Genomic DNA, 12,958 nt, shown 5'->3' with positions numbered 1-12,958 from the left:
CGGCGTCGACAATGTATCAGTTTGTGATTAGGTATGGGGTACATCTAGTTTGTAAATAGTCGAGAAGGTAAAAATAAAATGTCCTAGCAGTCAGTTTGGAAGCTGACAAATGACATTAACTGTAAGCCAATGTTTGTCAATGAGGTCTCAAAACATTCTTCTTCGTTAATTTGAAGTGAAGTATTTGTTATACGGTTAAAAGGGGGAAAAACAAATTAGAACTGTCAGATTCATGGTCGATATATCAAGGTTAAACAGTTAAACCAACAAAATACATACGCATGTATATACACTGATCTGAGCTAACAGTTCTGTGCCATTAATAGAATTAAAACAGCCGTCGAAGTAGCTGCGTAAGTTTTCCCCTTGAATGTATTTGTCAACGGCAATTTTGTGGTTATTTCAATCTGATTCGTCACTACGATTGCGTGCACATCGATCCAACTGAAAAATGTATACACTTCATCAACATAAAAGAAAGGAAAACTGACAATAGGAAATGAAAAGTTGTCCTGCTTGTCACAAATTTCATGATGATTAAAGTGAGAAAATCTAATCTCAAGATCGATGAAAGGATGAGATGATCACTTTTAAACGTCGGTCAGTATAATGCAAGATCACTTCAGGTTGGAAATTGTGAGTACCAATAAAGAATGTTTTCAAACAAATAATATTTATTTATTTTATAAGGTAATATAGTTGATAAAAAGAACTGCGACTGCACATGAACATCCGAACCAGCGGACTAGACAGTTTAAATACTATTCTTAAATTCATTGCTATTATTTTAGAATTAGTTTCTTATTTTGATTAACGCTGACTAGCAGCAGTACTGAAATGTTAGTTTCTCAATTTTTCAGATTCTTTGCATCCTTGGATCCTGTGAGATTTCTGTAAAACATTTATCACACACGGTTACTCTGTCTTCAGCACGAGTTCTCAATACCTTAGTATAACACCTTCCACAAACATCTCTTGAACAACGCCGACAAAGATGCTAAAACGGGAAAAGACGAATTTATATGTTTATACATTTATTTTAATATATATGCTAGACGACACCTGCAAAAGACGCGGGAATTTGAATCAGATTGTCATGTTTTGTTAATCAAAATTAACATTGTTTTCGTGTTGAGGACACTTACACTACTTCGAGTTTAACTCAATATTGAAACAGCCTAAAAGTTGCTATGCATCTGTAGTATTAACTTTTGTTGAAAGAAAGGAATCATTTTCTTTGATTTCAGTTGATTTAATTATTTCGTTTATCATGGACCTGTCTTAGACCAATTATATTTCCATAAGATCGTTGTGAAACAAATTTCAAATGTATTTTGTGTTGTTTTGATTCGTAATATAAGTTCCTATATATATATATATATATATGATTATTATATTATGTTTTCGTAAAGAGTCCTGTACCAAGTCAGGAATACAATTTTCTATTTGTTTAGTTATTTGAAAAGATTTTTGGTAAGTGATTTTGGATTTCGATTAATTGATCTTAGTTAAAAGTAAAATAGTATGCAATACTTAAAAAAAATAACAATATACATGCAAACTGATTATTTGATTTTTGGCCGGGTTGAGCGGATTTGAGAGGGGAAAAGTTGGTACCTAATTTGTGTAATCAACTCCCACAGTTTGAAACCCAGTTCCTGAAACATCACAGGACGTTTGCGCATATGTTGAAGTTGTGGACCTGCTATTATTGAATTGTTTGAAGAATTTATGCTCATTTTTCCGGACTTGGAAACTAGTAATTTTTAGCAAAATTTATGAATGAGGGTAAAAGTTTTGTGTTATCAACTACTCGGCCTATAGTTTTCAACCCAGGTCCATGCAACTTCATAGGAAGATTGTACATTTGTTGAAGTTGTACAACTGCTGTTATGAAATTGTTTAAGGACTGTTTTCTCATTTTCCAGACTTCGGACCTCAGTAATTTTTCAGCAAAATTTATGGCAGAGGTACAAGTTTTCAACCAAGACCCACCATGACGACTTCACAGAAAGATTGAACACATGTTGAAGTTGTGCACCAGCTATTATGGAATTGTTTGAAGAATATATATTTTACACAACTTATTCTGATATGTATCAAAACAACCAATATCATTGTGAGGAAGGACTACTGAGCATATTGAGAGCAGTTGCTTTAACTGTATATACTTAAAAAGAACCACCCATTAAATGAGATTAGTTCATAGCATTCGCCAATCTTAGATTAACTGATGCATTTTTTGTAGGATTTTTGTTTACGTTTTTTGTAACACTCTTACTGCTGGTGTGGTAATAGTAATTCAGTTTACGTCAGCTTACGTGAAATACAGCCACAGAAGGAATAACAAGATTATTATTTGAAACTTTGACCAAGTTTTACATATATTTTCGACAAAATTGTTAAATTGTTTTCAGTATAAACATACTTTACGAATATCAGCCTCATATACTCTATTGCACTGGGGACAATCCCAAGACATAACTTCACTAGAATCTTCCATTATTTGTGTCGTTGTCATCTATTAAAAACAAACATTTAAGTCAGTTCGGGAGTTCAAAACATCAAAACTACAATCTGATTCAGTTTGACGAAAGTTATGTTGTCATAACTTATAAAAAATCAACAAAAAAAATCACTGCGATCCTTTCAAGTTATCAGTTGTTTTTTCTTTTCTTTTTAGGATGCCAAAATCTCCTATGTAATGGTAAGTCCGGTTATTGGGAATAAGACGGGTATATTAAACAATCTTATGTGATATCAACATTACATATGGTATATAAAAATAAGGAGACGAGGTATGGTTGCCAATGGGACAACTATCCACCAGAGGACAAGAATGTTTACAGTTACATGTTACCTCCAATATATACATGTTTTGTCTGTCTGAATTATTCTAGGACTTGTGTTTCAAACCATTTATATATAGGTCTCGCTCGTTGTTGAAGGCCGTACGGTGACCTATAGTTGTTAATTTCTATGTCATTTGGTCTCTGGTGGAGAGTTGTTTCATTGGCAATTATACCACGTCTTCTTATTTTTACATATAACATGCACTCATACCATAGCAATGCATTCCTTTTATAGCCTTTAAGCATATGAATTGTTTCTATAAGGTTATCCTTTACTCGCCATTTTCAATCATTTTAGAAATGTATTTTCTATTTGCGGTTTCTCATTATGCAGAAGCGTGGGAAATTTAGAAAATTTAGAGCATATTTTATCTGTAATGTCACACACGTATGACAAAACGGTTATGAAATGGGTTTTTTTTTATTTGGCTTATTTCACATAGTACTGTAACCTTGAACCAACAGAAACGCTACTTTTAAACAAGGTTAATTGGCCATATACATTTACATCAGTCCAAGATGTTAAAGATGCAGTTGATATCAATAGCATATGTGTAAAGTATGCTGTTACCCGAACAAATTCCATATAAAGCAAGTACTTTCAGCCCGATAATCTCTTCGAACTAAAACAAGGAAAATTTATATATCCTCAAACAGCAAGGGTATAGGCTATTGGAAAAAGTTTTGAGCATTCTATCTCACGATGGTATGGCAGTTATAACTACTAATAAATTAATAGTACACATTCAAGAGTGGGTCTGGTTGGGAGTCGTTCCTTTCTGTATTCTTTAAATGTTAGGTCATTTTTCTCTCTTCTTTATTTTTTTGCCTATTATTCTCTAGTTTTTATACTTTTGCACCCTTTATTCTCTAGTCTTTATACTTTTGCCTATTATTCTCAAGTCTTTATACTTTTGCACCCTTTATTCTCTAGTCTTTATACTTTTGCCTATTGTTCTCTAGTTTTTATACTTTTGCACCTTTATTCTCTAGTCTTTATACTTTTGCTCCCTTTATTCTCTAGTCTTTATACTTTTGCACCCTTTATTCTCTAGTCTTTATACTTTTGCACCCTTTATTCTCTAGTCTTTATACTTTTGCCCATTATTCTCTAGTCTTTATACTTTAGCACCCTTTATTCTCTAGTCTTTATACTTTTGCACCCTTTATTCTCTAGTCTTTATACTTTTGCCTATTATTCTCTAGTCTTTATACTTTTGCACCCTTTATTCTCTAGTCTTTATACTTTTGCCTATTATTCTCTAGTCTTTATACTTTTGCACCCTTTATTCTCTAGTCTTTATACTTTTGCTCCCTTTATTCTCTAGTCTTTATACTTTTGCCTATTATTCTCTAGTCTTTATACTTTTGCACCCTTTATTCTCTTAGACTAGTCTTTATACTTTTGCACCCTTTATTCTCTAGTCTTTATACTTTTGCACCCTTATTCTCAAGTCTTTATACTTTTGCACCCTTTATTCTCTAGTCTTTATACTTTTGCCTATTGTTCTCTAGTCTTTATACTTTTGCACCCTTTATTCTCTAGTCTTTATACTTTTGCCTATTATTCTCAAGTCTTTATACTTTTGCACCCTTTATTCTCTAGTCTTTATACTTTTGCCTATTGTTCTCTAGTCTTTATACTTTTGCACCCTTTATTCTCTAGTCTTTATACTTTTGCTCCCTTTATTCTCTAGTCTTTATACTTTTGCCTATTATTCTCAATCTTTATACTTTTGCACCCTTTATTCTCTAGTCTTTATACTTTTGCCTATTATTCTCTAGTCTTTATACTTTTGCACCCTTTATTCTCTAGTCTTTATACTTTTGCACCCTTTATTCTCTAGTCTTTAAACTTTTGCACCCTTTATTCTCTAGTCTTTATACTTTTGCTCCCTTTATTCTCTAGTCTTTATACTTTTACACCCTTTATTCTCTAGTCTTTATACTTTTGCACCCTTTATTCTCTAGTCTTTATACTTTTGCACCCTTTATTCTCTAGTCTTTATACTTTTGCACCTTTATTCTCTAGTCTTTATACTTTTGCCTATTATTCTCTAGTCTTTATACTTTTGCACCCTTTATTCTCTAGTCTTTATACTTTTGCCTATTATTCTCTAGTCTTTATACTTTTACACCCTTTATTCTCTAGTCTTTATACTTTTGCACCCTTTATTCTCTAGTCTTTATACTTTTGCACCCTTTATTCTCTAGTCTTTATACTTTTGCACCCTTTATTCTCTAGTCTTTATACTTTTGCCTATTATTCTCTAGTCTTTATACTTTTGCTCCCTTTATTCTCTAGTCTTTATACTTTTGCACCCTTTATTCTCTAGTCTTTATACTTTTGCACCCTTTATTCTCTAGTCTTTATACTTTTGCACCCTTTATTCTCTAGTCTTTATACTTTTGCACCCTTTATTCTCTAGTCTTTATACTTTTGCTCCCTTTATTCTCTAGTCTTTATACTTTTGCACCCTTTATTCTCTAGTCTTTATACTTTTGCACCCTTTATTCTCTAGTCTTTATACTTTTGCCTATTATTCTCTAGTCTTTATACTTTTGCACCCTTTATTCTCTAGTCTTTATACTTTTGCACCCTTTATTCTCTAGTCTTTATACTTTTGCACCCTTTATTCTCTAGTCTTTATACTTTTGCACCCTTTATTCTCTAGTCTTTATACTTTTGCTCCCTTTATTCTCTAGTCTTTATACTTTTGCACCCTTTATTCTCTAGTCTTTATACTTTTGCACCCTTTATTCTCTAGTCTTTATACTTTTGCACCCTTTATTCTCTAGTCTTTATACTTTTGCCTATTATTCTCTAGTCTTTATACTTTTGCACCCTTTATTCTCTAGTCTTTATACTTTTGCACCCTTTATTCTCTAGTCTTTATACTTTTGCCTATTATTCTCAAGTCTTTATACTTTTGCACCCTTTATTCTCTAGTCTTTATACTTTTGCCTATTGTTCTCTAGTCTTTATACTTTTGCACCCTTTATTTTCTAGTCTTTATACTTTTGCTCCCTTTATTCTATAGTCTTTATACTTTTGCCTATTATTCTCTAGTCTTTATACTTTTGCACCCTTTATTCTCTAGTCTTTATACTTTTGCACCCTTTATTCTCTAGTCTTTATACTTTTGCACCTTTATTCTCTAGTCTTTATACTTTTGCACCTTTATTCTCTAGTCTTTATACTTTTGCACCCTTTATTCTTTAGTCTTTATACTTTTGCACCCTTTATTCTCTAGTCTTTATACTTTTGCACCCTTTATTCTCTAGTCTTTATACTTTTGCCTATTATTCTCTAGTCTTTATACTTTTGCACCCTTTATTCTCTAGTCTTTATACTTTTGCACCCTTTATTCTCTAGTCTTTATACTTTTGCACCTTTATTCTCTAGTCTTTATACTTTTGCTCCCTTTATTCTCTAGTCTTTATACTTTTGCACCCTTTATTCTCTAGTCTTTATACTTTTGCACCCTTTATTCTCTAGTCTTTATACTTTTGCTCCCTTTATTCTCTAGTCTTTATACTTTTGCTCCCTTTATTCTCTAGTCTTTATACTTTTGCTCCCTTTATTCTCTAGTCTTTATACTTTTGCACCCTTTATTCTCTAGTCTTTATACTTTTGCACCCTTTATTCTCTAGTCTTTATACTTTTGCCTATTATTCTCTAGTCTTTATACTTTTGCACCCTTTATTCTCTAGTCTTTATACTTTTGCACCCTTTATTCTCTAGTCTTTATACTTTTGCACCCTTTATTCTCCAGTCTTTATACTTTTGCACCCTTTATTCTCTAGTCTTTATACTTTTGCTCCCTTTATTCTCTAGTCTTTATACTTTTGCACCCTTTATTCTCTAGTCTTTATACTTTTGCACCCTTTATTCTCTAGTCTTTATACTTTTGCACCCTTTATTCTCTAGTCTTTATACTTTTGCCTATTATTCTCTAGTCTTTATACTTTTGCACCCTTTATTCTCTAGTCTTTATACTTTTGCCTATTATTCTCAAGTCTTTATACTTTTGCACCCTTTATTCTCTAGTCTTTATACTTTTGCCTATTGTTCTCTAGTCTTTATACTTTTGCACCCTTTATTCTCTAGTCTTTATACTTTTGCTCCCTTTATTCTCTAGTCTTTATACTTTTGCCTATTATTCTCTAGTCTTTATACTTTTGCACCCTTTATTCTCTAGTCTTTATACTTTTGCACCCTTTATTCTCTAGTCTTTATACTTTTGCACCTTTATTCTCTAGTCTTTATACTTTTGCACCCTTTATTCTCTAGTCTTTATACCTTTGCTCCCTTTATTCTCTAGTCTTTATACTTTTGCTCCCTTTATTCTCTAGTCTTTATACTTTTGCACCCTTTATTCTCTAGTCTTTATACTTTTGCACCCTTTATTCTCTAGTCTTTATACTTTTGCCTATTATTCTCTAGTCTTTATACTTTTGCACCCTTTATTCTCTAGTCTTTATACTTTTGCACCCTTTATTCTCTAGTCTTTAAACTTTTGCACCCTTTATTCTCTAGTCTTTATACTTTTGCTCCCTTTATTCTCTAGTCTTTATACTTTTGCACCCTTTATTCTCTAGTCTTTATACTTTTGCACCCTTTATTCTCTAGTCTTTATACTTTTGCACCCTTTATTCTCTAGTCTTTATACTTTTGCCTATTATTCTCTAGTCTTTATACTTTTGCACCCTTTATTCTCTAGTCTTTATACTTTTGCACCCTTTATTCTCTAGTCTTTATACTTTTGCCTATTATTCTCAAGTCTTTATACTTTTGCACCCTTTATTCTCTAGTCTTTATACTTTTGCCTATTGTTCTCTAGTCTTTATACTTTTGCACCCTTTATTCTCTAGTCTTTATACCTTTGCTCCCTTTATTCTCTAGTCTTTATACTTTTGCTCCCTTTATTCTCTAGTCTTTATACTTTTGCACCCTTTATTCTCTAGTCTTTATACTTTTGCTCCCTTTATTCTCTAGTCTTTATACTTTTGCCTATTATTCTCTAGTCTTTATACTTTTGCACCCTTTATTCTCTAGTCTTTATACTTTTGCACCCTTTATTCTCTAGTCTTTATACTTTTGCACCTTTATTCTCTAGTCTTTATACTTTTGCACCCTTTATTCTCTAGTCTTTATACCTTTGCTCCCTTTATTCTCTAGTCTTTATACTTTTGCTCCCTTTATTCTCTAGTCTTTATACTTTTGCACCCTTTATTCTCTAGTCTTTATACTTTTGCACCCTTTATTCTCTAGTCTTTATACTTTTGCCTATTATTCTCTAGTCTTTATACTTTTGCACCCTTTATTCTCTAGTCTTTATACTTTTGCACCCTTTATTCTCTAGTCTTTAAACTTTTGCACCCTTTATTCTCTAGTCTTTATACTTTTGCTCCCTTTATTCTCTAGTCTTTATACTTTTGCACCCTTTATTCTCTAGTCTTTATACTTTTGCACCCTTTATTCTCTAGTCTTTATACTTTTGCACCCTTTATTCTCTAGTCTTTATACTTTTGCCTATTATTCTCTAGTCTTTATACTTTTGCACCCTTTATTCTCTAGTCTTTATACTTTTGCACCCTTTATTCTCTAGTCTTTATACTTTTGCCTATTATTCTCAAGTCTTTATACTTTTGCACCCTTTATTCTCTAGTCTTTATACTTTTGCCTATTGTTCTCTAGTCTTTATACTTTTGCACCCTTTATTCTCTAGTCTTTATACTTTTGCTCCCTTTATTCTCTAGTCTTTATACTTTTGCCTATTATTCTCTAGTCTTTATACTTTTGCACCCTTTATTCTCTAGTCTTTATACTTTTGCACCCTTTATTCTCTAGTCTTTATACTTTTGCACCTTTATTCTCTAGTCTTTATACTTTTGCCTATTATTCTCTAGTCTTTATACTTTTGCACCCTTTATTCTCTAGTCTTTATACTTTTGCACCCTTATTCTCTAGTCTTTATACTTTTGCACCTTTATTCTCTAGTCTTTATACTTTTGCCTATTATTCTCTAGTCTTTATACTTTTGCACCCTTTATTCTCTAGTCTTCATACTTTTGCACCCTTTATTCTCTAGTTTTGTTTGTTTGACATTTGTTTCTATTCTTTATTTTTTGGCCTATTATTGTCTATTCTGTAAACCCCATCCACACAATGGTAGCAATGCTACAGAAATATCGGTAAGAGACTGTTTCTATTCTTTATTTTTTGGTATATTATTGTCTATTCTGTAAACCCCATCCACACGATGGTAGCAATGTTACAGAAATATCGCTAAGAGACTGTTGCTATTATTTATTTTTTGGCCTATTATTGTATATTCTGTAAACCACATCCACACGATGGTAGCAATGTTAAAGAAATGTCGCTAAGAGACTGTTTCTATTCGCGATTATAAGACCATACGATACATATAAAAATACGAAGAAGTGTTAAGTTACCATCTACCACAGTCCATATAATACACCGTGCTTTTTTCCGGTGGAAGTAATAAAAAAAGGTCGTTTTTCTCCATTCCACCCAAAATTCAGAATCTGGGAATCGATATATTCATATTGCAACTTGTTTCATGTTATCTCTCCCACTTCAATATATGTAGACAAATATGTGCTGCTTACTTAACCACAGCCAAAAAATCAATTTGGCAATCGATTTTACTTGGCCATGGGCAAATTGTTGGTGTGTTGTCTAAATTTTTCTGCGGTTTCTGTTATTATAATTATATTTAAAAAGAATAAAAAACAAGAATGTGTCCATAGTACACGGATGCCCCACTCGCACTATCATTTTCTATGTTCAGTGGACCGTGAAATTGGGGTCAAAACTCTAATTTGGCATTAAAATTAAGAAAGATCATATCATAGGGAACATGTGTACTTAGTTTCAAGTTGATTGGACTTCAACTTCATCAAAAACGACCTTGACCAAAAACGTTAATCTGAAGCGGGACAGACGGACGGACGGACGAACGGACGCACAGACCGAAAAACATAATGCCCCTAAGTGGGGCATAAAAATAACCACATTTAAATTCAACCGGATAGATAGAAGGTTAAAAGGTTTGTGTTTCTTCGATTCAATTAACTAAAACACAATAATCATAAAAAATACCTTATAAGAGGCCTATTCATGTTAAGTTTATTTCAAACTTACAGTTCTTGCAGATGACACCTCATTTAGCCGTCTTGTTGTTAATGGTGATGCTGTAGTACTTCTGTATCTTTCGGATGAAGGTCTAGATGCGTAACGAGGTGGGGGTGTTCCGAACATTTGGTATGGAGGAGGAGGACTATTATAGTCCACGTTTGATGGTGCTCTCATAGGATAGATGAAGTTTGATCGAGGCCTGATACTTCGCCGGGATCGGTTTGATGACGGTCTATTACGCCAGTATGTTGATTCTGGATCTAACGGATTGTAATTTGAAAAATCAGCTGCAGAAGACAAAATAAAGCATATTGTAATATACATTAGAATAAACCTTACATTTGTTAAAAAAGGAAAGAAAAAAGACAGTCCAATCTAAACCAAGAAACATGTTTTTATATGTACCAGGTTCTATACATCCAGTTTTTTCTTCTTTGCAGATTGATTGCATCTTTTGCACATGCTTGGTATCTGGGAGTCAAAAAGTTTAAGTCAGAGCAAAAAACCGTGAGAAAAATAAATACTTGTATTCAATTCGTATGTCAGATAAGCGACTACAAACCATAAAGGGTCGATATTTTATCATAGGGGACTAATGTTTACTTAGGTATTTCAAATTGAAATGCTCTTTTTAAATCAACAGGTCAAGTTTTATTCGCCTACTCGTGTAAGTACACCCCTTCTGCTTGAGTAACTTCTTCATCCTTTTATTAAGTCTTAAAATTGAGAATGGAAATGGGGAATGTGTCAAAGAGACAACAACTCGACCAAAGAGCAATGTATTGTTATGATTCTTGTCTGTTGTTTGCTTATCGCCCAGTTACAAATATTTCAAACATTTTCATGACGATATAACATTAAAAATAAATAGAGTATGTATAAGTTCTGCAAAGTGTGTCTAACGCGGGATGATGAGCGGAAATTTTGACTGACACTGGAATATGTTGGAAAGGAGCAGATATTTTGCTATGCAACAGGCCGCCTATGGACACATTAAAGAGCTGTTGCAAGGGTTCTTAATTTTAACGTGATACGCAGCAAATGAATATTGTGCCAATTTGGAAGTCTTGCTTTTACTCCAAAGGCTCAATTCGACTTCGCTAGCACGGAGTACAAAGGCTATGTGCTGTTTTTATTTGAAAGAATATTGAATTCTTTAGCTTTAAAACTATTAAATCAAACTTTTCCCATCAAAATTCTTTTATTTCTTTTATTTCCGAACAACATATAATTATGAATCAAATGAATTCATATGAAAAGGATTTTTGAAAAACGTTTGACCTCGTATTAACACATATCAACTTCATATACTTAAGTTAATATCATGGAGGTATTCCTGTGCTGAGATTAGCTTTTTGGTGTACAGTTATTCTTGATCGCTAATTTATTTCATTACTATTAAGACGAAAATCTTTGTATATGAAAAATAAAAAGCCTATCAGTCTTTCTATTGAAAATGTCATATTGAACTTAATAGAAATATTACACGTTAAAAACAAATTGTCTTTTTTTATATTCAAACACTTAAAACTTCCGATGTGTATATAATTATGCCTATCAATGGAGTTATATTTTATACTTACATGCTGTTCCTATCAATGCTATTCCCCATATTGCACTCCATACCCAACCTATCAGAAAGCAAGCTGTCAAGAGAAGTTGAAGAAATCCTACTCCTATAATAACACAAGCAGACACACAACTGTAATCTTTTATTCCTAGTTCAGATCTCGCACAACAAGGAGCACATAGTCCAGCTATAATAGTCCCTGAAAATGCAGAGAATATACCTATAAATTTCAATAACAGTCTTATATTTGATTTTCGACGGATCTCTGTACACAGCATTGATAGTGTTTGGGCAAGATTATTGTGTAAAATATATAAGATGCGGATGTAAGAAGTACCTTGTAAGCTTCTCTACTTAATCCACGATGGATGTACATGTCAATTACAACAGATTTATAATATAGTTTTGGATACAAGATTATACCAGTATATATCAAAATATCAAAATAGGGTACTGTGTTTAACTAAAAAGCAAAAATGAAGATATATTTACCGAATCCAGGTAAAATAAAGTTAAGAACACCACAGGTAACGGCTAATCCCATAGGAAGTATTGGTACTGTGAATTCATCGTCCTCTGTTTCCACAAGTTCACGTTGACTAGCAAAATTAGCATGTCTGCCATTCAGTGTATATTCTGGAAGTACTAAAGTTGTATCTGTCGTTTCTGTTCTCCCACTTGTTCCTCTGTCTGTTAATCTATCTATTCTAACAATTGTTCCCCTGTCTGATAATCTATCTATCCTGTCGGGCAATCCAGGTCTAGAATGATTTGAATTATTTGTCATTTTCAACTAATGTACAGACATCATATTACATCACAGGAATGCAAGAAGTTAGCTTGTATAGTCAGATTCACAGTTAAAGTAAGACCAAAGTTCGTTTCTAACTTTTTATACATTTGTAAGTTTATCGTGGTCCGTTTTCCCGTATATCTGTTGATAAATCATGATAGTTCCTTCACATCAAACAAAATATTTCCGAGTTCAATTCATTTTTGAACAATAATGGTAGCTTTAAATAATTGTTTCCAACAGCATTGTTATTATATTTCTTTTCAAGAGACAAATTTATTAAAATTTCGTGACCTCAGACTTCTATTAAAAAACAAACAAAATGTAATAGTAACGTTACAATGAGTGAAAACTAAATAAATAAATCATGGTATGCTTGAAAAGGTCCCAAAAGATTTTAAACGACCGTCTTTTTAGAAGGTTATTCCATACGCTCTTTGAGTTAATTGTTCATATATTCTAAAGGCTGTTTGTAAATAAAATGTATTGAATGTTGACAGGTAGAAATACTTACAGTTTAAATATACATTCATTGGTCGCATATATGTATATATGATAAGGCAATGTACGTTACACGT

General features: G+C 32.5%; 1 protein-coding gene across 50 annotated transcripts; it reads right to left on the bottom strand.

Moving 5' to 3' along the window:
• Nucleotides 1-656: 656 nt before the first annotated feature.
• LOC127731818 (uncharacterized) lies at nt 657-12,735 on the bottom strand. Of its 50 annotated transcripts, none has more exons than XM_052240744.1 (7): nt 12,080-12,735; nt 11,601-11,786; nt 8,844-10,304; nt 6,002-6,369; nt 4,872-5,729; nt 2,429-3,773; nt 657-997 (listed from the first exon to the last, which is right to left on the bottom strand). In XM_052240744.1, exons 1-3 carry the CDS (start codon nt 12,372-12,374, stop codon nt 10,009-10,011), a joined length of 777 nt encoding a protein of 258 aa, XP_052096704.1. In that variant the 5' UTR covers nt 12,375-12,735; the 3' UTR covers nt 657-997; nt 2,429-3,773; nt 4,872-5,729; nt 6,002-6,369; nt 8,844-10,008. The 50 variants fall into 50 exon arrangements, 40 of the variants coding, with proteins under 40 accessions (XP_052096704.1, XP_052096682.1, XP_052096680.1 ...); XM_052240722.1 differs by lacking the exons at nt 657-997; nt 2,429-3,773 and adding an exon at nt 3,780-4,227 and having other exon boundaries at nt 6,002-6,184; nt 6,246-6,369; XM_052240720.1 differs by lacking the exons at nt 657-997; nt 2,429-3,773 and adding an exon at nt 3,780-4,136.
• Between the last annotated feature and the right edge of the window lie 223 nt (nt 12,736-12,958).

The sequence above is a fragment of the Mytilus californianus genome, unplaced genomic scaffold (assembly GCF_021869535.1).
Source record: "Mytilus californianus isolate M0D057914Y unplaced genomic scaffold, xbMytCali1.0.p SCAF_1, whole genome shotgun sequence".
Classification (NCBI taxonomy): domain Eukaryota; kingdom Metazoa; phylum Mollusca; class Bivalvia; order Mytilida; family Mytilidae; genus Mytilus; species Mytilus californianus.
Note: the sequence above shows the minus strand (reverse complement) of the source record. Positions and strands in the feature narration are given on the sequence as shown.